The sequence below is a fragment of the Sphaerodactylus townsendi genome, linkage group LG03, assembly GCF_021028975.2.
Source record: "Sphaerodactylus townsendi isolate TG3544 linkage group LG03, MPM_Stown_v2.3, whole genome shotgun sequence".
NCBI classification, from domain to species: Eukaryota; Metazoa; Chordata; class Lepidosauria; order Squamata; family Sphaerodactylidae; genus Sphaerodactylus; species Sphaerodactylus townsendi.
This window is the reverse complement of record NC_059427.1, coordinates 151841223-151865249: the sequence shown is the minus strand read 5'-3', so window position 1 is coordinate 151865249 and position 24027 is coordinate 151841223. Positions and strand designations below refer to the sequence as shown.

The window sequence follows — 24027 nt, the reverse complement described above, 5'->3', positions numbered from 1 at the left end:
GAAAACATAATGAGACCGGATAAGGATCGACAGACGGAGATAGGAGCGGGCCTACGGCTTCCGGTTGTGGATTGAACGTGAGGGGGATGTTGCCATCAGAAGTCTTTATTGAGCGACGTGAAACATAAATACAATTAAAACAGCATCAGTAAAATTAAATAATTCGTCATGGTTGCGACGGGGGCGGGAAACTGACGGCTTCCACTGCGCATGCGTGACTATCCTCCAACACTCGCGAGAGTTGAGTGGAGCTCTCGCGGTATCCGGACAGCCGTTTCCTCAACTTCACGCGCAAGACCGCAAAGATGGCCGTTTCGGTGACTTTGAAGGGCGCCAGATCTATTTGGAAGCCGGCTTTGCTGGCCCCTCACTGGGTGAGGACCTTGAACCTCCGTGGAGGCGCTGGCCTTGCAGGACCGACGGAGGCGAAAAGATGGCGCGTGTGTGTGCGGGCGGGGGGGGGGGAGGAGGTAGCGATTGGAGTGTATGTGATTGGTTAAGAATCTGGTGGTAGGCGGGGCAGAAAGCTAACGAAACCTTCTGATTTGATGTTTCACCGCGGTGTAGCCGTTTCGAAAGAAAATATTCTGAGTGGCTAGTCACTGGCTCGGGGTGTGACTAGTTACCAAAGCGACCTTTCTGGTTGGGCTGTTAGCACAAGGACCGAAGTAGGTGGGGTGCAGGAGGTATTGATCAATTTGGGATGTTTAATCGATTTTTCAATTATTTAAAGCACAGACGCCAAACTCGCGGCCCTCAAGATATTATGGACTACAGTTCCCATCATCTCCTGCCAGTATGATGGCTTTAAAGCTTTAGTTGCAGAGTTGCTGCATGGGTTCCCCTTCCTCCACCCAACTGCACCCAGGCCACAAAAATGTGAAACAGATGAAACTTTCCCCCAGTACTTTGATGTTTCATGGTGAATATTGTTAGTCTTTAAGGTGCTTCTGGGTTTTGACTGTCAGAAAAGCTTTTATCGATTTACTGTCCTTCTTTTACGCACTGTTAAAAAAACTATTGTTATTTCCTGACCACAGCCAAAATCAGGGCAGTTCATATCATGGGTTAATAATAAATATAAAAATTGATAATAGTTAAAAACTTTAACTTTAAAACAAATCACTTAAATCTCTTGATACAGTTTTAAAATTCTGACAGAGCAAGCAGTTGAGAGGGGAGGGAGAGAAAGGAAGGGGGAAAAAAGGAGGGGGAATACAAATGACCAAGAATATAACAAAACAGAATGGGGATGGAGAAGGCCAGCAAGATATAACCATCACTGCCTCTACCATAGGCCTGGCAGAACACCTCAGTCTTAAAGACCCTGCGGGATTTTGACTGAGTTCCACCAGGCCAGGGCCAAAGCTTAAAAAGCTCTGACTCTGGTTAAGGACAGCGGGGTGCCTCTGGGGCAGAGACCACCAGCAGATTATTACCAGCGGAGTGCAGTGCTCTCTGGGAAGTATATTGGGAGGGGTGGTCTTGCAGGTATGAAAGTCTCAGACCATTTAGGGCATTAAAGATTGCCAAAACCTGGAACCTGATTTGGTATTCAATTCAGAGCCAGTGCAGTTGATAGAGCACTGGTTCTATATTTCTGGAGTGGCCCCAAGGGTAGTCCTACATAGAGCAGATTACAGTAGTCTAACTTGGAGGTGACAATTGCATGGATCACCATGACTAAATCGGGGGGAGCCAGGTAGAGCAGCTGTGTAGCCTGACAAAGATTGGAAAAAGCCACTTTGGCTGTATGTGTGACCTGAGCCTCCAGTGAAAGTGAGATCTCCAGGATCAACACAGACTCCTGACAGTTAATGTCACCCCATCTAAAGTTGGAAACTGGTGGTCCAATCCCGAATCCCCCCTGGCCCAGCCACAGACTCTTTGTCTTAGAGCCCTATGGGGATGGGGCGGCATAATAAATTGAAAAAATAAATAAATAAATAAAAATTAGATGGCTCTATTTCAACCATTTCACCGCAGCACCCAAAACTTGGCTGATATATCTGGGATGATGTTCAGCCAACCAGCTATCAGTAGATATAGCTGAGTGTCATCTGTGTACTCTGCACTGGCTGGGTTGGGGATCACATATAGATGTTGGAGGAAAAAATCTGTCCTCTGAGGGACTCCACATAGCAAAGGCTGTTGTGGAGAAACCCTCTCTCCTAGTGCGTCCTCTGTCCCCAATCCTGGAGACCGACTACTGTAAGACTATCCCGTATATACCAGAGGTGGTGGTCGAAAGGTTGTAATTGACTGTGTCAAATGCTGCTCTAAGATCAAGCAATAACAACAGCACTGACCCGCCTCTAACCAGCTATCTATGAAGGTCACCTGTGGGGGGACCAGCACAGTCTGCATCCCTGAGCTGCTTTCCCATAGGTCTTCCATAGGTTTTAATGGGATTTGTATATGAATGCAGTGGTCAGCTAGTACTCTGACCCTCACTTTATTGTCTACTATTTAAACACCAACTTTTGTGTATTGTTTGATTTTGCTTAAACTAAATTTGTAATTACAAAGGCTATCCCGTGGTGTCCTAGTACAAGTCAAGAAGAACAATCTCATCTCTCAAGTGTGGCAAGCACATATATTTTTGTAAACTTATTTATAGCTACCACTAACTTAGAGTTTAATTTGTCTTGCAACATTATGGACTCAGGTTTTGGTAAATTGGTGCATTTCTAAAAAGTTTTCAAAAGTGGTATTAATGTCTGACTGGTAAAATACCTGGCCTTAAATTCTTGCAGTCTATCTCAACCCTAGAATTTCCTGCAGCCAAGTGAGAACCCAGTGGTCTTTTAAAAAAACAGTAAGTCAGTTTCTCTTTTCTAAGGAGGAATGGCCCTGTAGGGGTTTCAAGGTAAGAAACTGACTGAGGTGGTTTGCCATTGACTTCCTCTGGAATTCCTTGGTGGTTTCTCAACCAAAAACTTACTAGGGCCAACTGCAGGGTCACCATAATTTGGCAGTGACTTGACACACACACAAGGATGAATGAATTCTGGGTACTTCAAATGTCCTACTGTGTATTTTCTCTCTTCCTTACAGGTGCAAGCTCTAACAGATATGAGTCACAGGAACGTGACCTCGGTTGATATAACTTCTGCCTGGTCTCCTTTGTTCCAAAAAGATACTGTCAGGGAGCTACCCTTCCCCTTCCAGTATTGCTCTTCCCTTCATCATTCCAAGCTCCTCAACGGTGGCCTTGGATAGCACGTTTTCTGGACCCTAGCACATTTTCTGGATGATGACCATACTCCTTTTTTCACTGCACTGCCCATTCAGATGAGGAGATAACAAGAGTTTGTTTGTTAAGTAATCTGGAAGTGTTGCTCAGTTAGTGTAATCACGTTGTAATGCCTTAGCTGTGTTTATCCATCTGTCAGCCTAGAACGTTAATCCGGACCTATGCGACAGGGAAACTGAAAAGGCTAATCATTATTATTTAATTAGACTTTTATCCCACCTTTCTCCCACCAAGGTGGAATTCAGGGCAGCAAAATGTGAGACTTTAAAAGAAGAATAAAACAGCCCTATTTGTTTAAGGTTTGTGAAAGTGTCACAATTTAATGCCAGCAAAAGGCCCAAACTGTTAATAACAGAGGCCCATAATTCATCCATCAGTGATGGCAATCCTTCTTGAGACCGAGTGCCCAAATTGCAACCCAAAACCCACTTATTTATCTCAAAGTGCCAACCCGGCAATTTAACCTGAATGCTGAGGTTTTAGTTTTAAAAAAAACGGTTGGCTCCCTCTTCCTCCGCCCCACCTGCTCGAGCAGGGGCCAGCCTGCTCTAGCCTCCAGCAAGTCCTGCACACACTGCTCTGTGCCTCTCTAGCATCTCTGCCTCCTCTGCGCCCCCCCTCGGGCAGCAGTCACCCAGAGCACAGGCACCAGGCCCATCGTGCTCAGTGGCCCAGGCCAGCCTAGGTGTGTGTGGGGGGTGGAGTGGGGTGATTTTCTGCCCCCCAAATGACAAACTCTGTGTGCGCGTGCCCACAGAGAGGGTTCCAAGTGCCACCTCTGACACCCGTGCCATAGGTTCGCCATCACTGATCTACAGAATATGCGCAATGCAGGGAAAAGCAACTCCCCCAAAAACCCTGTTGTGTTAATTATTGCTGTCCACCAGTTATCACAGCATCAGCTCTTTGGATGCATTATTTTTAGCCATATCCCTGATGCATCCTGGTCACTGAAAGCTCTTCCCAGATCTGCTGTGGTCTCTCCCTTCTGCAGATTCATCAAACCAGATTTTTACAATTCTAAGGTTTAGAGGCCACTTTTTTCAAATGAATTCTAGGAGCCCTAGGAATCGAAAGGATGACACCGTCTGGAAACTGTACTCTGTAACTTGCGGTGCTATGATATCCTACCATGAAGACAATTTTTTTAAAATTAAGGCAGTTAAAATGCTATTTCAGTTAGCCTTTTTGGATAAGTTGGTTTCTATTCTATTTCACTGTCTGAGATGTCTTCCTTTTTTTCCCTTCCTCTTTTTTCCCAATGTTTTGCTCCTGTCATCTCGCCAACAGCAGCAGACCATCGTAAGTAGCTTTCCTATTTTGTCCAGTGTTAAACCAGGGTCTGGAGCTCCAAGACAGCTAGATCCATCTTTTTGAGTATTCAGAGAGCCACAAACCCCCCCAGCTGAATTGCCAGGGCAGTTTTGTCCAATTGGGGTTATGCTCCTCCAAGGAGACAAGATGTGGAATGCATGAGGGTTTTTTTAATGCCAAGCCCAATTTGGAGGGTAGGACATACACTTTGCAGAGAGGCAGGCTTGGCCCAGACCCACTGTCTATCCTGTTCAGTAGCAGCTTCTGCTGAAAAGTCATTTGGCATTAATGTTGACAGGCTAGAATGTACCAAGGACCTGGCTGTGAACTAAGTAGCTCTTTCACTCCTCCGTCTTTTCCCTAATGGGGTGAGGAGTCCTGAATCCTAAAGGAGCTTTTTCATCTTGGTTGCAAGAGCAGCTTTTGGGCTGTACGTGCCCATGGGGTATGCCTATTGATAGCTGGAGTGATGTTGGAGAATAAGAACATCAGAAGAGCTCTTCTGGATCAGACCGCTGGTGCATCTAGTTCAGGGGTGTCCAACTCTGGTGCTTCAGATGTTCATGGACTATAATTCCCATCACCCCCTGCTGGGAATTATAGTCCATGAACATCTGAAGCGCCAGAGTTGGACACCCCTGATCTAGTCACACAGTGGACAACCAGTTCCTCTGGAGGGCCAACAGTAAGACATAGAAACCAAAGCCCTCATAAGAACTCCAGAAGAGCCCTCCAGTGAGGATCCGTCTAGTCCAGTATCCTGGTTCACATGGAGGCCAACCAGTTCCTGTGGAGGTCCAACAGGAGGGCATACTGTTTACTGAAAATGAGACGCCACGGTGTCTAAAATATCAGCCAGCTCCTTCATCATGACCATAAGTGCCTACAGGCTAGCAAACTGAAATACTGGGCTGGATCCCTGACTTGAGGATGAGGTTCTGGTAGTTAGAGCTGGGCTGCCACCGGTTTCTGGCTGGCTTTGAGGGTGTTTGTTGTGAGGGGGGGAAGGGCAAGGAGATTGAGTCTCCTACAGGAGAGAGTGGCTTCATGCATCTACAGAAGAGAGAGGAGTGAAGGAGCTGCAAGAGGGCACACAAGTCCGTTTTAAAATCTTTTCTGCCCCTCCTTACAGCCGCCTCCTGCCAAATATGGGGGCCGCCACACAGTTACAATGATTCCTGGCGATGGGATTGGACTAGAACTCATGCTGCATGTCAAGGAGATATTCAGGTACAAACTCTCCCTCCCTCCCTCTGCTCTAGCCCTCTGAATCTCTTATTCCAAAGCAGGGCTGGAAAGGATTGCCAGCGGAAGGGTTGCAAGGCAGCGGAGGCTGAGTGCCATAAGTAATAAGGAATTGCCAGAAACTCTATGGTAAAATCATAGATTTTCTGGCAATTCCTAGAGCTGCCCTTTGTCACTTCCAGTAAAACCATTTTGGTAAGCATATGAGCAACTTGGGGCGGCAGTGGACCTGGCAACAGGGAACCCCCACCCCCACGGGGTGTTTGGGAGGCCTGGGGCTAGAGTTGATAGCATTCCCTCAGGCCTACCTTGCCTTTACATCAGGCATGCCTGTGTGCCAGTGGACTTTGAGGAGGTGCTGGTGAGCTCGGACGCATCTGACACAGATCTGCAAAACGCCATCATGGCCATCCGGCGAAACCGGGTGGCCCTCAAAGGTAACCGCCTTCCTGGAAGGGTTTGTGGTGTGGAAGGGGCTCTGTGCTTCATAACAGCAGGAAGGGTTCATCTCACATCGGAGCTCGCTGCATTGTGGGTTGTCGAAAGGTGTGCATTCCCAAGGCACTCCACATGAATGGAAGAACTCCCCTGAAGAAAAGGGAAAGCAGGCTTTGCACACGGGCGCTGTTCCGGGTTCCTTTTCAAATGCGCTGTCTCAGCTTTTCTCTAAACTAGATAGATGTCGTTCTTCTGCAAGGCAGGGGCTGTGTCCATTTTTCCTTAACCAGTTCTCTCTTCTTGGCTTCCTAGGAAACCTGGAGACAAACCACAACCTACCGCCTTCCCACAAGTCCCGCAATAATATTCTGCGGTGAGTTAGCAGAGGATTAGTCCAGAATGCCAACCAGAGTCTCCCATGCAGGGTTGGGACCTACCACGAAAGCTCCCCCACCCTGTGCCGTGGTCTGCGAGGGGCCTGACCAATCTCCCGTGTTTGCTGGACTGCAAAACCTGGCAGGCTATAAGTGCTCTGACCCGGATGACCAGCCTACCCCAATCTCGTCAGGATTTGGAAGCTAAGCAAGATTGGCCCTGGTTGGTACTCAGATGGGAGACTGCCGTGGAAATCCAGGATTTCTATGCAGAGGCAGGCAATGGCAGACCACCTCTGTTTTGTCTTTTCCCTGTTCTGAATGGGGAGCCTGATTTTGTCTGATCTTGGAAGCGTAATTAGGATCGGTCCTGGTTAGTACTTGGATGGGAGACCACCAAGGAAGTCGAGGATTGGCCCAGGCTAGCCAGATCTCACCAAGCCTTGAAAGCTAAGTAGGATTGGGCCTGGTTGGAACTTGGATGGGAGACTCACCGTGAAAGTCCAGGGTGCATTCTGCTGTTGTTCAAAAGCAGAATCTTCACTTTCACGCGCTGCTTTCTGCTTTCACAGGACCACCTTGGATCTCTTTGCGAACGTGATCCGCTGCAAGAGTCTCCCGGGCGTGGCAACCCGGCATCGGGACATCGACATCCTTATGGTCCGCGAGAACACGGAGGGAGAGTACAGCAGCCTGGAGCACGAGGTGCAATAGCAGAGGCGACGACAGTTGCCCGCTTGTTCCCTTCCTCTCCTGCAGGTGGCCTTCGGCATAGTTCACACCAGGCTGTTTCCCCTTTCAGCTTCTTTGGGAATGGGGAGCACCTCATGGAGCCCACTGAGTTCTGGGTTAGGCATAGTACTGGGGATGGTAATTAAGGGATGGTCCAGTCTGAATAGCCCGTCTTAGCCTGAGTTTATCAAAGCTTGGAAGCTAAGCTGGGTCGGCCTTGAATGGGAGACCACCAAGGAAGTCCAGGATTGTTAAGCAGAGGCAGGCAATGGCAAACCACCTCTGTTCCTCTCTTGCCTCTAATACCCGAGTCTGTTGCAACCCAATAGGACTTGGTTCTTCTTCACTTGTGGTGAGATTTTGATGGGGTGAAGTGCTAGCAGTTTAGGGGCACATCCTAGCCTTTTCCCAGTCCACGTACGGGGCTACTGCAGGTGCACACAAGCCCAGGTGCTGGCGAAGGACTCTTTAACCCCTTCTTCCCCAAAACGAAGAGCCGCAGCTGCTCTGGCAGAGTTTTCTCCTTATGCACCTCAGCGCTTCGTTCCTATGTAGAATTCAAGGCACCATTATTGAAGAGCAGGCAGCTGTAGTGGATGAAGGAAGGGCCATTGCAAAGGGCGTGGGCTGGAAGGCATGAATGTTAAAGGCTTGGATTTCAGCTTGCAAGGGAGCAAGGCAGAGTGGCGGCAGCTGCCATCCATTCATCAGCCCTTGTTGAAAATCTCTTGAAGAGCAGTGCCCTATAACACATCAGAAGGGAAACACACCAGAAGGGAGGGGGTGTCTTTAAAGGGCAGTCCCCTCAGGTCGGTCTTTGTGGTGCTCTTTGTTACTAGGGAGCATTTCTTTTCAGGTCCCAGTTTCTTCTTGACGTGGGGAGGGGGAGGTAGAGCCAAGGAGTCCTCATGTTCTTTTCTGCCTGCATTCATTCCTAGAGCGTCTCTGGTGTGGTGGAGAGCCTGAAGATCATCACCAAGACCAAGTCGCTGCGCATCGCCGAATATGCCTTCCAGCTGGCAAAGGAATCCGGGCGCAAGAAGGTGACGGCTGTCCACAAGGCCAACATCATGTGAGTGCGGGACACAACATTACAGAAGTGAGGCAAGGAGGGAAAGAAGACCGGCCTGGTGTCGTGGTTAAGAACTGATGGACTCGAGTCCAGAGAACTGGGTTTTATTCCCTTCTCCTGTGGGAGCAGTAGTGGCGTTGTGACTAAGAGCAGGTGCACTCTAATCTGGAGGAACCGGGTTTGATTCCCCGCTCTGCCGCCTGAGCTGTGAAGGCTTATCTGGGGAACTGGATTAGCCTGTGCACACGCCAGCTGGGTGACCTTGGGCTAGTCAAAGTTCTTCTGAGCTCTCTCAGCCCCACCTACCTCACAGGGTGTTTGTTGTGAAGGGGGAAAAGGAAAGGAGTTTGTCAGCCCCTTTTGAGTCTCCTTACAGAAGAGAAAGGCGGGGATATAAATCCAACTCTTCTACATATACACTCTCAAAATTAAGAATGTAAATTCCTTTTCACACTCGCTTTTTTGTGTGCATTCCTCATGCTGCTGTGCAGGTTGTCTGGTCGTGGTGCTGTAATCCATACCATTCATGCCACTGTGAGGTTTAAGAGATTATCCCCTCAGAGAAATCATAGGTTTTAGCTGAATGGATTAAATGTGCCTTCTGCTGAAAGGGGAAGTATGAGTGAAGAGAGAGATGAAATGAAGTGAACCAGGTTTGTTTCTCCATTCCTGCATTCCTGCTGGGTGACTGTGACTAGCCCAAGGTCACCCAGCAGGAATGCAGGAATGGGGAAACAAACCTGGTTCTCTGATCCCCATCTACCTCCCAAGTTGTCTGTTGAGACTTCTTGCAGGAGAGAAAGGTGGGGTATAAATCCAAATGTTTCTTCTTCCCAGCCCAGAGGGAATGTGTGCCAGAGATGGTTTGCTGCAGGAGACGGTGCCAACCTCATGTGCATTTAGTGCAGGGTTGTTATGGCTTGGGGTGGTTACCCTCTAGGCCAGGTGTCTGCAACCTGAGGCTCTCCAGATGTTCATGGACTACAATTCCCATCAGCCCCTGCCACCATGGCCAGGGGCTGATGGTAATTGTAGTCTGTGAACATCTGGAGAGCCGCAGGTTGCAGATCCCTGCTCTAGGCCTTGTGGAGTGTGTGAGAGGCAGCAGGTTCAAGGCCTGACTGACCCCTTTCCTCTCCTCCTCCCTTAAAGGAAGCTGGGTGACGGACTCTTCCTCCAGTGCTGCAGAGAGGTGGCCGCTGGCTATCCAGACATCACCTTTGACAGCATGATTGTTGACAACACCACCATGCAGGTATTCTGACGTTTCCCCCCACTGCAAGACTCCCGGTCCTTTTCTCAGGAAAATTCAAAGTCTTGGTTTCTTCCGTTCTCTTGGATGATGCAACCAAGAGGTTTGCCCTGAAGCTTTTCAGAATTTCTCAGTCACGCTGCGTCACTTCTTTAGTTTTTTCCCTAACTGCTTGTTGCTGCCATCTACCTGCAGACACCATTCCTGTCAGTGTAACGTGCGTTGTGTTCAGTGATACGCACCGACTACATTCATCATCATAATCATCATCATCATCATCATTATTATTAATAATTTATCTAAGCAATACAGAATTCCCAGGTGACAGAAAGACATCTTTCTCTGAGTTTTTTAGGGGGTGGTGTGGGAGTCTGTGTGTGTGTGTGGGGGGGGGAGATAAGCTTTCTAATAGCTTCTATAGCTCAATCTCAACATTTATTTATTTTGTCAAATTTCTCAATTGCCACTTCCAGAACTGGCTCGGGGCGATTTACAGAATGAACAACGATACAATAAAACTATCTCAGTAAGCTTGAAAACCATAAAATTAAAAGCCGGATGGGGATCTAAAATTTATGGTCTAATTAATTCTATTGTAGTTAATCCAATTAAACATTTGATAATTTAATAAATACTGCTAACTGAACCAACTGCTGTGGCTGGATCAGAAAGTCGGCCAAATAAAAAGATGGCAACCACGGGACTTCACGACTGCAGTGGAGTGACTCATACCCACGGAGGTAGATGAAAAACGTCCGGGCCTCAGCAAAATTCCTGGCAGAACTGCAGTTTCGCAGGCCCTGCAGAACTCTGTGAGGTCCTGCAGGGCCCTGATCTCATCTGGGAGGCTGTTCCACCAGGTAGGGGCCAAGGCCAAAAAGGCCCTGACACGTGTTGAGGCCAAACGGACCTCACGTGGGCTGGGGATTACTAGGAGCCTGTCTGCTCCTGATCTTAATGTCCACTGAGGGTTATATCGGAAGAGGCGGTCGCTCAAATATGTTATTTTTCCTGAACCCAGATCTGTAGATGGATGGGGGATTCCTGCCCCCTTGTAGATAGACCTGAAACTAGCCTGCAATCGAGCCACTCTAAATTTTTACACAAAATCATGGGGCTGCCAGATTGTGTGCCCTATGCGGCATTGTGTTTAGGAACTGGACAATCAGCCTTAGAAACCTTTAGGTTCTGGTTACGTGTCCATTTTTGACAGGACTCTTCAAGCTATTTATATCTAATGATAACAGAATCCAAATTTTCCAACCGGCTCCCATTAATTACTAACAAAATTGAGGAAATTGGCATTTCTATTGAATTCTTGGGTATGTTGTCCCATGCTGAAGCCTGTAACAGTTTGAAAGAAAGATTACTAGAAACAGAATCTCAAAACCTATTTGCAGCGGCATCCAAAACATGTTCACCCCTTAGCTCCTCGATACCATTTAAACGGGGACGCATAGCAGATTATATATGCATAATGCTGGACCCTAGCCTTAGGAGAGCCAGATCATTGGCTAGTTTCAATGTTCTGCTTTCAGCACTGCTATATGGTAGATTTAAAAAAATAGAGGGCGTGAAGAGATTCTGCTCTTGTAACTCTTATCAACTGGAAACTTTAACCCATTCCCTCTTCTATTGCACTAAATATGAGGGAATTAGGGGGAAATATGCAAATGCTCTTCCCTTGAACTGTGACAGAATTTCAGATACCCAAAAGAACTTATCTTGCTAAATAACCCCGATCTTGATGTTTGTGAATTGGTGGCCAAGTTTTTACTAGAAATTATACACCCTAAAGGATAGTTCTGTTTTGTTTTTTACTTAGTTGTGTCATTCTGTTATTAAGAGATTCTTTGTTATCATTCTCTGGGATTGTTTTAAATCTAGTTTTTGTTTTTGTCTCTGTATTTTACTTGTATTGTCTTACATGCCAATAAAGGCTTGGTGCTGCCACAGCCTATGATTGGGCAGGTGGGCAAGGCAGTGATTGCTGTCAGTTTGCTATTCCTATCATAGTTGCCTTCTCTTTTGAATTCCCTTCTGGTCTCCCGTCCTCAGCAGTTTGATGTCATGGTTATGCCTAACCTCTATGGCAACATTGTCAACAACGTCTGTGCTGGACTGATTGGGGGCCCGGGATTGGTCCCGGGGGCCAATTATGGGCGAGATTACGCAGTTTTTGAAACGGTGAGGCTTGGGAAGAGGTTCGGGATCTCGGGCAGAAGTGGACAAAGTGAGGGGACAATGGGCAAATTAAATAGATATCCAAACTCTAGAAACGGAGAGAAGAGGCAGCAACTGTGGGGTAGAAATGTATACCAGATAACTTTCCCACCAGGAGCAAGCCAGTGGTGAGATTCAGATAATTTAACAACCAGTTCTGGTGATGGGATTCAAATAATGTTAACAACTGGCTATTTACAAGCATCATTTTAACAACCAGTTCTGCCAAAGTGGTTCGAACTGGCTGAATCCCACCACTCAGCCCAGCACAGATATATTTGTATAGTTTGTTTCTGAGGGTTGCCAGGTTGGTCTGCAGCAGAACAACTATATTCCAGTTGAACAACAATATTCGAGTCTAGTAGCGAGATTTCTGGGGGCATGAGCTTTCGAGAGTCAAAGTTCCCTTCATTAGATACTTATGAGATATCTGAAGAAGGGAAAATTTTGTTGACCTCTATGGTTTCACTGAACTTAAAACCTAGTTGTTTCTTTAGATGCTTATGCCCAGCTTTTCTCTCAGCTGGGGACCCAAAGCAACTTACTTAACTCTCTTCTCCATGATCCATGTGAAGTAGAGTAGGCAAAGAGAGTTATTGAGCTAAAATCTCCCAGCGAACCTCCACAGCAGAGCAGGGAATTGAACATTTGTCTCCCGGATTGGAGTCTGCCATACTAATCAATGCACCATATTGGCTCTGTCACACTCCCTCCACCACACTCCCCCCCTGCCTCCCCAGTTATTTCAGTTACAGCCAAATGTTAAAAGTGGCATCGGCCTTGACCGAGATTTGAAACCAGATGTTTGAGTGAAAAACAGGATTGGGGAGGACTCTGAGGAAGATTAGATTTGTAACATTTTATTTACTGGTGCAGGCTGGCCAGAGAGAACAGTTTGATCATACCTGCTGCATTGCTATTGAAAGTTTTCACCACTTGTTTTATGGTTAAAGGCATTTTTCATTAAATAAAGGGCCGTCTTCTCCAAGTAATTTGCTTTCGTTCACTGTCAAAGACATGGCTGTGCCCCAAAAAAGTTTCAGTTCAAAATTGGACCGTAGGTAGAAGACTGAGGTTGGGATAGGAGAGGCCCTGAGGCTGCTGATGGAATTGCATGACAGAGTGCAGAGTTCTCTGTGCCCAAACAGCTGGTCTTGTTGTCTGGCACCCAGGGCAGTGCAGAGAATAGGAAGCCAGGTTCTCCCTAGGAGCAATGGTACTTGGGACTGCTCACTTCCTTCATCCTCAGCTCCAACCAGCAGCTGCTTAGCTATAGGAACGCCCTCCTCCCTCCACTCCTGTCATTGCCAGCTAGATTTGAACCTCTCAATTAAGCACTTCCTTAAAAGAAAGAGGACTGCCTTTGCATCCTGTGTCCCTTCTTTGGAACACTCCGCCCACCTTCTCACCGGGATATGAGGTAACAGATATATCCATTCCCACTTGTATCTGATGAAGGGAACTTTGACTCTTGAAAGCTTATATCCAGGAAACCTTGTTGGTTTCGAAGGTGCTCCTAGGCTTGAATCTAGTATTTCTGTAAAAGAAACACAAGGACTGGTCAGGGGGTGGGGGGGTAAGCCGGTAAGACTGAGATCAGCTCTGTCACTGGTCCAGTATATTTTTCCTTCCTTCCTTGCTGGCTCCTGAGTGGGGTAAAAATGGCCGTGGGGTAAAAATGGTCTGGTCTCTAATGTTTTGTTTTCCCGCCTTCAGGCTACTCGCAACACGGGCAAGAGCATCGCCAACAAGAATATCGCCAACCCAACAGCTATGCTGCTTGCCAGCTGCATGATGCTGGACCACCTCAAGTAGGTGCCTGAGCCGTGGGAGCCTCTCCTCGAGGAACCCGTTACCTCCATTTGTAACTCGTGGCAGCTTCTTCCGTTGCCGCGGGGGAATTAGGCTGCTGCTCTGGAGCTCTTGTCTGTGTTGTCTGTTGCAGGCTCCACAGCTACGCCTCGATGATCCGCAAGGCAGTCCTGGCTTCCTTGGATGATCCAAAGGCATGTTTCTTCTGCCCCTCTCCCACCTGATCGTGACTTGAGAAATCTGGGAAATTGTATAGGGGCCTTGCCCTGACCTGGGTGGCCCAAGCAGGCCCAATCGTGTCAGCCCTTGGAAGCTAAATAGAGTCAGCCCTGGTTATTACTTGAATGGGAAACCACCAAGAAAATTGGAGGCTGCTACGCAGAGGCAAGCAATGGCAAACCACCTCTGTTGGTCTCTGCCTTGACCTGGGTGGGCCAGGCTGGTCTAATCTCATCAGCGCACTTGGATGGGAGACCACCAAAGAACTCCAGGGTTGCTACACAGAGGCAGGTAATAGCACCTCTGAACATCTCTTGCCTTCAAAACCCCACGAGGAGCTGGCTGCAGCTTGATGAGGTTGCTTGGGCCTCTCCCATGATCCTTTATCCTATTGACATCTGCTTTAGTACTGCTGGTGCAGATTTCCTTTCCATCCTGCAGGAGAAAAACAGCATTGTTTCCCTGCAACAGTTGTTCATCGAATGGTCCTCTGTGCAGGCACACGTGGTCCTGCGCATGGGCAGGTCTGCTGCGGACAAGTGTGGCAAGAGCATGACTGTTGTTCTTGGTCATCTTGCTCCAGATGTTGAAAACTCTTTTGAAGAGCACGGAGCCCTTTGAAGACATTTCAGCGGTTGAAAAGTTGGCCAAAAAAGGGAAGCATAGTAAACGCACATCCTGTCAACACAGTGCCAAAAAAGAGAACTTGAGGGGACTGCTCCCTCCTGCTCCAACCTCGTGACCGTCTTGGCGGGAAACCTTCCCGCCTGCGGCCCCGAGGTGGGTGAGCACTCTGTTGCTATGGAAGAAAAAGCTTGCTGCTCTTCTCCGTGGTCGGCCTGCGCACGCCTAGTCCCTTGTGGGACTGCACATAAGACCATGAAGATGAACTAAGACTTCCTGCCCAGCTGTGTCTTTCCAAGGAATGATTTAATTGCACTCAAGGTCTGGGTCTTTAACAGCCCATATTACAGAAAAGCAGAAGTGACACATCCCTTGGCTCTCTCCCCAAGGACCTCTCTAGACCCATGCAAGAACAGCTGTGGCCCATTTGTCATAGGTGGTGGTGGGGGGTGCAAGGCTGGGTTGGGGGTAGGTCGTAGTCTGGAAGGTGTCTGAGGGACTTTTGGTAAAGCAAGACTTCCAGCCCTGTCATCCAATGTAGGGTAAGAGTGGCGTTCAAAGGATAATGGTGCTGTACTGACAGGGTTGAGGTGACTTTTCCTGCCCTTCAGCTAATCAGGGTGCACAAGGGCTGGAGATCGCATGTGTTTAAAAGCTTAAATCCCATAGAGGCGCTGACTTAAGAACATAAGAACTAGCCTGCTGGATCAGACCAGAGTCCATCTAGTCCAGCATTCTGCTACTCACAGTGGCCCACCAGGTGCCTTTGGGAGCTCACATGCAGGAGGTGAAAGTAATGGCCTGCTGCTGCTGCTGCTGCTCCTGAGCACCTGGTCTGCTAAGGCATTTGCAATCTGAGATCAAGGAGGATCAAGATTGGTAGCCATAGATTTGACTTCTCCTCCATACAAAATCTGTCCAAGCCTTTTAAAAGAAGCCTATCAGGTTAGTGGCCATCACCACCTCCTGTGGCAGCATATTCCAAACACCAATCACCGCGTTAGCGTTGAAGAAGTGTTTCCTTTTTATTAGTCCTAATTCTTCCCCAGCATTTTTCAATGAATGCCCTGGTTCCTGGTATTGTGAGAGAGAAAATTTCTCTCTGTCAGCATTCTCTACCCCGTGCATAAGTTTATAGACTTCAATCATATCCCCCCTCAGACGTCTCCTCTCCAAACTAAAGAGTCCCAAACGCTGCAGCCTCTCCTCATAAGGAAGGTGCTCCAATCATTCAATCATCCTCCTTACCCTTCTCTGCACGTTTTCTATCTCTTGATATCCTTTTTTTTGAGATGGCTGGCTGACCAGAACTGAACACAGTACTCCAAGAATCGCTTGATTAGCACCACTTTCTTTATACTCAAGGGCAAGACAATCCTTGCCAGTTTTAATTATCAACTCCTTTCTAATTATCCCCAGCATAGAGTTTGCCTTTTCACAGCTGCCATGCATTGAGTTGACATTCCCATGGAACTATCAATTAAGGCAGCCCAAATCCCTTTCTGGTCTGTGACTGATAGCACTGACCCTGTAGCACATGTATGTGAAGTTTGGATTTTTTTGCCCCTATGTGCATCACTTTACATTTAGCTACATTGAACTGCATTTGCCATTTCTTAGCCCACTCACCTAATTTATCAAGGTCCGCTTGGAGCTCTTCACAATCCTTTGTGGTTCTTACCACCCTACATAATTTGGTATCATCTGCAAACTTGGCCTTTACACTACCCACCCCTACTTCCAGGTCATTTATGAATAAGTTAAAACACTGAGGTCCCAAAGCGGATCCTTAGAGGGACACCACTCCCGACATCTCTCCATTGTGAGAACTTCCCATTTTATACCCACCCTTTGTTTCCTGTTTCTCAACCAGTTTTTTAATCCATAGGAGGACTTCCCCTCTTATTCCTTCATTGCTGAGTTTTCTCAACAGTCCCTGGTGAGGAACATTGTTAAAAGCAACTTTGGAAATCAAGTAGACAATGTCCACTGAGTTCCCCTTATCCACATATGTCTGTTTACACCCTCAAAGAACTCTATGAAGTAAGTTTGTAAGACAGGACTTGCCTCTACAAAAGCCAATGCCTGACTCTTCCTCAGCAGGTCTTGCTTTTCTACATGTTTAATAATTTTTTTATCTCTAATTATAGATTCTCCTAGTTTACCAGGAACAGATGTCAACCTGACTGGCCTGTAATTTCCGGGTCCCCTAGACCCTTTCTTAAAGATTGGTGTGACATTGGCCATCTTCAGTCTTCAGGGATGGAGCCTGATTTCAGAAGGGATAAGTTGCATATTAAAGTGAGAACATCAGTAATTTCATGCTTGAGCTCTTTAAGAACTCTTGGATAAGATGCAATCCTGGAGCCAGGGGATTTGGTAGCATTTAGTTTATCAATGGCTACCAGAACTTCTTCACTTGTCTACTGCACCTATCTTAGCTAGTTCCTCAGATTAAGCCTCCTAAGAAGCTTGGTTCGGGTGCAGAATTTTCCTCACCTCCTCTTGGAGTGAACAGATGCAAAAGAATTCATTCAGCTTCTCTACAATCTCCCTGTCATCTTTTAGTACACCTTTTGTTCCTTCTCATCATCTAATGGGCCTACCGCTTCCCTAGCTGGCTTCCTGCTTTTGATGTGCACTTGAGCTTTGTTTGTTGCTTCAGTCTTGATGTTAAGCTTGCCATGCGTTCCTCATAATCCTTTTTGCCTCCTTTACAGCTAACTTGCTTCTCTTTTGCCACCATTTATTGTTCTCTCTGGTATTCTTCATCAGTTAAAGTTGGACTTCCATTTTCTAAAGAAGGCATCTTTTTTTCTAATAATTTCCTCAACCTCCCTTGTTAACCATGAGAATTTGGCTTTCTTTTGGACTGTCGCTGCCTTTCCACAACCTCTGGAACACACATTCCAGCTGAGCTTTAAAGGCGGTGTTTTTTTTTAAATAACCTCAAGCACCTTGGACATTTTGACTCTCTTGATTTTCCTTTTCGAGCTTCCTCGCACTATCCCCTCATCTTTGAGAAATTTCCCCTTTCTGAAAGCCGAATGTAACTACATTAGTAGTTGTTGTCACTTGATGCATGCAGAGATACCTGAATCTGACAGCATTGTGGTCGCTGTTCCCTATCGGCTCAACAACACTGACTTCCTGCACCAGGTCCTGGGTCCCACATAGAATTAGATCTAGGATCACATCTCCCCTGGTTGGTTCTACAACCATCTGCTCTAAGCCACAGTCATTTAGCATATCCAGGAATGTTCTCTCCTTACTATGACCTGAACATGCATTTTTCCAGTTTATATGGGGATAGTTAAAATCGCCCATTACCACGACATTTTTGCTTTTGTTGGCCTCTCTAATTTCTTTTATTTCTTTAAGACTTAAGAGAATTCAGGTCCTTGAAGAAAGCTGGTTTGAGGGAAAGATGAAGGCTGGCCGTACCACAATTTTATTTAGAGCAATTCAGCTCTTACAGCGTCCATCAAAGAATTCTGGGAAATGTTTAATCCGATGAAAGATGTTAAAAATGTTGAGATTTCCCCTTCGTGCGAAACTGCAATCTCTAAGCTTCCCAGAGATGATTTAATTTTAAACCAGCAAATCTTCAGTGTAGAGACACCCCAAGAGTTCTGCTAGCAACAACTACATATGGATGCTTGTGTGGCTAGTAGAACTTATGGATGCTCATACGGCTTAGTAGAAACATCCTTCTTAGGAGGTTTTTAAACAGAGGCTGGCTGGCCATCTGTCAGGAGTGCTTTGATTATATGTTCCTGCATTGCAGGGGGTTGGACTGGACGGCCCTTGGGGTCTCTTCCAACTCTATGGCTGATTCTGCATGGGCCAAAAACAGCAGCGTGAAAATGGTGTGAAAATGGCGTAAAAGGGTTTAAAATGGTGTAAAAGGGTTTATACTGTTTTCACACCGTTGTTTTTAACCCATGCGGAATCAGCCTATGATTCTATGATTCTAACTTTCTCCTCCAGACCCACACACCAGATATTGGAGGGCAAGGGACGACTTCGGAGGCTGTTCAGTCTATCCTGAAGCAGATCCGTGAATCTGCAGTCAATTTGGCGCAGGTGAGGCAGGCATGAAAGCGTGACTTCATTCTTGCTGTCAGCAGGGCTGTGGGAAGGGCAGGGCAGCCAAAGTTGGGGAAGAGAAGTTGTTCGGACTTAGCAAATTGTGTCCAAACCATGAAGTTTGGGGGCAGGTCGTAAGTCGTTGCCGTGCTCTGTTTGTTTGTATCTATTGCCAGTTGCTGATTTCTGTCTAGGTTGAACATAAGACAAGAGATAGGAACAGTTCCTTTTTTTCTATCCCCAGCTGGCAAGAGGGGAACCCTTGCTCTGGCCCTCACAGTTGAAACAAACACTTGAGCTGTGGCCCCATCTTCCCCTTTATAAAGCAATAGCATTTTAGTGCAGAAAAGCAGAATGAGGTCTTGTTTAAAAAGCTGCAGAGTTCGGGCTCTAAATTTGGTGATCTTTTTTTTGTAGGTGCCATCCTGAAACCAGAGAGCAGAGGAAATTCCTCACTTCACCACAACAAAAATAAACAGTCTCTCAAGCGATGCGGGTATGCCCCTGCTGTACAAAACTAAAACAGACCTTAATGTGCCCAATATAATTCTGTATGTAGCCCTTAAACAGGCAGTTCTCCTCTCCAAGGAAATAAATGTCAATGTGACCAGTATCCTGCCTCTTCTCTCACTGTTAGATTGATCGGCTGAAAGATGCAGTTCGTTGGGTTACCAGAGGTGGCAAATTTAGGGGAGTTTCTGGCTTGGATTTGTGGATTTTGTCAGAGGGAATGATACTGAAACTAAGGGCCTGCCTAGCGGATTGCTCCCAAATTGCCCGTCAGAACCTGCAAGTAGGCTGTGACTGCTTTGCACATGGGGCCACCAGATCGGGAACTGAGGGTGAGAGGGAAAAAGACCCCAAGATAAACTGCAAACAGAAGTTGGATGGCAGATTGGCCTTATAGGTGTGATGGTCGTGAGGTACGGCCTGCTGCTCCGTAACGCTACCTATTTATAAATATTCCGGTTGAGACAGCCCCAACCTAGATGACCCAGGCTGGCCTGGTCTTGTCCGATCTCAAAGGCTAAGCAGGGTCAGCCTTGGTTAGTAAAGCCATGCCTCGGTTTTCGTTGGTAATCTGTATGGATTACCTTGGCGAAAAAAACTGACAAAAACCGAGGCTACACCGTTTGTGCAGGCGCAACGCAAACGGCGTAGCATCTTATGCAGAAGTATCAACTTACGCAACTTATGCAAAAGTCAGCGAAATCCAAGGCAACTGATGAAAACAAATGGCTGGATCCCATCGGCAAAAACCGAAATCAACGATTTCCAAAGGCGACGAAAACTGAGGTATGACTGTACTTGGAGGGGCAACCACTGAGAAAGCTCAGGGAATCTGAATAAATTTTTGGACACCTGGAAACCTATGAAAGACTATATGGATTTAAAAAAATACGCTGATCACTAGAGGCTTTGAAGGTTAATGGACTTGGAAGATTTAGAAGAGAAAAGAAGGAACGTTTATTAGTTTCTCAGCAAGGCCTGTAAGGATATAATTTTACCTATGTTGATAAAAACCAAGAGGTGTATTTTTCAGAATATCTGATGCAGACAAAATTGGGTGTCCTTATAATAAATGTACTTATTCTTACTTGTATTTTCTGTACCTAACTTTGTTGTTAAAACTGCTTTAGGGAAGGATAATATTTTTTTTCCTGAGAAAGCCCAGGGTTACTACACAGAGGCAGGCATTGGCAAAAACCCCTTCTGTTTGTCTTTTGTCTTGAAATTTTTCTGGGGTTGCCATATCGCAGTGGCGACTTGGCGGCACTTTCCACTGAAGCTCAAACAACCTACGTAATATAGAAGCAGGTGTTGAGAAGGTTAAGAAATGTTGGGCTTGGACAAGACAATAGCCAGGTTCCAGATCCAGGACTTTGAAGAATCCCTTTTTGAAGGACACTGTTCGCCTCAGACTCTGCAACCTGCCACTAAAGTGTCTCCAATGGAAATCTTAAGTTGCATCATATTTTTTGAAAATAAAGTACTTAACATATGCAGCTGTGTCTAGGGCTTTTGTCCCGTTTGTTCCAGAACAACCCATGTGTCTGTCTTTACAGCTAAACAGTCCATGCTCTCCAGCCAGAAGCTGATTTTTGCAAGCCTTGTGTGTACGAGTGTGGCTAGTTGTATTGATGGCCTGTGTTTGATAAGGCAAGGAATGCTAGTGTGGTAATGCTCAGTTTGTGGTGAAGCTGAAGCTAAGGCTGTCTTTACAGCCATACAGGGTAGCGTTTTCCTGATTAAAAAAAACAACCCAGCCATGCATAAAGCAGTTCTATAACTTGTGCACTTACAGGCCCTGCTTGATTGACTAGCCATGCCTCTTATCAAGTCTCTGTATGGAACTGGCATGGCTTCAGAGGCCTCTTTCCTTTCACATGAAAAGCTATGCTATGTTTTTCTTAATGACTTTGCAAGTTCACCGAGAGTTTAAGCACTTTTCAACTATCGGTGAAACGTATTTGTTTAGATTTATAATCTGCTCTCCCTGCCGAAGCAGGCTCAGAGCGGCTTCCGATATGTCTGTAGACACAACTATAATACAATGTTGCTTAGAGCTACTTTTATCGAGCAGTTGCTTGAAACACTTACACAAAAGTTGCATTAATTGCTTTTAATAGAAGTTAAGAGTTGAGATTAGCCTTCTTATGTCAGATGTGACTCATATGCACCTGATGGGCTTATTTGCACTTCATGTTGATTTGCCTCATATTTAGTTACGAAGCCAACCCATTATCTAAATATGATCCCATGAGTACAACAGATCAGATTTAGGGAAAGATTAACATTTCTCTCTAAATATGTACTCCTGTGACAAGCAAAATAACATTGGTCTTACCTGTGAAGGAGACTTCTCCATTGAGCAATGGATGACATCTGGGTTATTGTCAGCTACCATTCAGGAAGGCAGGGGTTAAATAAAAACTTCCCAGGCTCCTCTCTGTGCTGCGGCTCCGCCCCGTCTCCTGTGCTCCAGTTCTGGCTTCTCCACAAAGCAGTATTCAACTCCTCTCAAAAGATTCTCTCCATGAGACAGACTGTGTAATGTTAAAACTCGCTTCCAATGTGCAAATAAGAAAAAACCATGGGAGTCATGAGCCAGCTGAAAAGGCACTTATGGACTCCTAAATAACAAGTGAGAACTGGCAGAAGCCTAAGACGGGAGGAGGCTCTGCAGGAACCCATTCATCAAGCTGAAGAGCAACCAAGGAGTGAACTGCCAACTAGCAAATGTTGGGGCAGGAATGATGAGCCGTGGGAGGGCAGATGGCATCCGGCAGCAATGGAGATGGGCTTCACAGGTAAGGCCAATGTTATTTCTCCAGTGAGCAGGATGAGCACTCCAGGTGGGCTCCCCTAGCAGTGTCAGGCATGGGCAGGGTAGGGTCAATGGAGGCCTCTCGGCCGACATGCTACCAGGACTCCTACATCCATAATCAGCATCGGCTTGGCGCTGGCGATTCAAACTGCAGTGCCTATGACGAAGGAGTGGATAAGGAAGGGACCAGGTTGCTGCTCTGCATATTTCCCTCCCACTGATGCGTTTATTGTTAAAGGCCGCGTTGGTGGAAGCATTTAGGGGACGGAGTGTCTCATGATCCCTACTGGAACCCGACAGCTTTTGTTCCTTGTAAATACCGGCTGATGCATTCCCTCAAGCACTTGCTGATGGAAGGGGCTGATAATTTCCTGACCTCTGTTGTGATTGGGAAGTGGATATGAACATGGAATCTGATCTCCTGAATTCCTGAGTTCTGATTAAGAAAGGCTTTTAAGGTTAAGCCTCACATCTAATGTGTGCCAATACACCTCCTTAGAATTGTTTTTTGAGTTGGGACAAAAGGTTGGTAGGAAAATTTCCTGTTTCCTATGAAAGGTGGAGTTGTGCTTTGGAATGATAGTAGGATCAATCCCATTAGCACCACCTTGTCCTTATAGAAAGGCACATAATGGCGGTTTCCATGGAAAGGACAGCTAAGCTCACAAACCCCTTCTAGCTGAAGTGATGGCTGACCAAGAAAACAGCGCTAATGCGAGAAAATTGTAGCTTAAAGGAAATCTCCATGATGAGCATAAAATGGTTTCTTGGTCAGGGCTTGCAGCACTATATGCACCGCAATTCCATGTGGGAAAATGATGGTTGACCGGTTTATCTCTCAATTAAGCACCCCTAAGGAATCTATCTATGTGTGGGTGTGAAGTGGGAGTATGCCCCTCCGATCCTAGGTAATACAGGCGTGAGGCACCGCACCATTGCCCTGCGTAAAGTAATGTGTCTAAGGGCTGGGGATTCCCATGCCGTCCTGTAGAAAGCTTAAAATATGCACAATCCTGGGCTACTGTAGGAGTCACTCTCTTCCTCGGCACCACCACAACAAAAAAGCCTTCCAGGTAGTGTTGTAAATTCTTTTTGGTGGAAGATTTCCTGGAGGCCATTATGGTGTCGAGGGCGGCTTTATAGGTGCTCTGAGCCTCCAGCTGTCACCTTTCAATCTCCAGGCTGGTCAAGTTGAGACGTTCTGGTTCGAGGTGGAAAATGGGTCCCTGTTGCAGGAGGTCCCTGTGCAGAGAGGAGTCTCAAGGGTTTGTGTGCCGACATCTGTATTATGTTTAGTGAACAAAAGATTAAGTCTGGGCCACCACAGTGCCACCAATATATGACATCTGCGCCTCTCTTCCACCGATCTTTCGGAGGAGTCACAGGGATCATAGAGGAGGGAGGGGAAAGCGTCTAGGATTCCTTGAGGTAACGCTGGAGGATAAGGCATCCATTATGCTCCGCTTTCCGGAGTGATGGAGTCGAGACATGAACCTGGGGAGCTGTTTGTTGGTGTTGGGTGTAGGCGAAGAGGTCCAAGATTGGAGCTCCCAGGGCATATCGAGCTATCATTAGGAAGAATTTCACCTTCTTTAGATGCATACCTCCCCTGGATGAATGCTCTGTCTGCTCAGCCAATCTGCTTGAACTGTTACATTCCCCTGAATATGTTGGGATTTGATGGAAAGCACATGAGTCTCTGCCCACTGAAAGATCAGGAGAGCTTCCTTCTGCAGCTCTGCAGATCTGGACCCCCCCTGTATGTTCAGGGGTAAGAACTTCGCCGTTGTGTTGCTCTGTCCTGATCAGCAGCGTGTGACCCCCCCTCAGGAGATGTTGAAAGTGGCTCCAAAGCCAACCGGATGCGGCTCTTAGTTCCAGCACATTGGTGAGAAATTCACTTTGGGGATTCCTGGAATGACCAAGTCCCTTGAATAGAGATTCCCTCTGAAGTAGCTGCCCAGCCTAGAAACGTCTGAGAATACCTGTTTGGTGGTTGCAATCCAAAACACACGTCACACAGATTCAGGTTGGATGGTTTCATCCACC

The 24027-nt window shown here is 46.7% G+C and overlaps 1 protein-coding gene across 5 annotated transcripts; it reads left to right on the top strand.

Moving 5' to 3' along the window:
• Positions 1 to 52: 52 nt before the first annotated feature.
• IDH3G (isocitrate dehydrogenase (NAD(+)) 3 non-catalytic subunit gamma) lies at positions 53 to 19263 on the top strand. Of its 5 annotated transcripts, none has more exons than XM_048490171.1 (14): positions 53 to 374; positions 3058 to 3099; positions 4550 to 4558; positions 5703 to 5800; positions 6140 to 6252; positions 6566 to 6626; positions 7200 to 7332; positions 8298 to 8431; positions 9584 to 9686; positions 11724 to 11870; positions 13623 to 13717; positions 13852 to 13912; positions 18552 to 18647; positions 19068 to 19263. In XM_048490171.1, the coding sequence occupies exons 1-14, from the start codon at positions 306 to 308 to the stop codon at positions 19077 to 19079; spliced, it is 1173 nt and encodes a 390-aa protein (XP_048346128.1). In that variant the 5' UTR covers positions 53 to 305; the 3' UTR covers positions 19080 to 19263. The 5 variants fall into 5 exon arrangements, with proteins under 5 accessions (XP_048346128.1, XP_048346127.1, XP_048346130.1 ...); XM_048490170.1 differs by having other exon boundaries at positions 54 to 374; positions 4547 to 4558; XM_048490173.1 differs by lacking the exon at positions 53 to 374 and adding an exon at positions 623 to 686 and having other exon boundaries at positions 4547 to 4558.
• The last annotated feature ends 4764 nt before the right edge of the window (positions 19264 to 24027 follow it).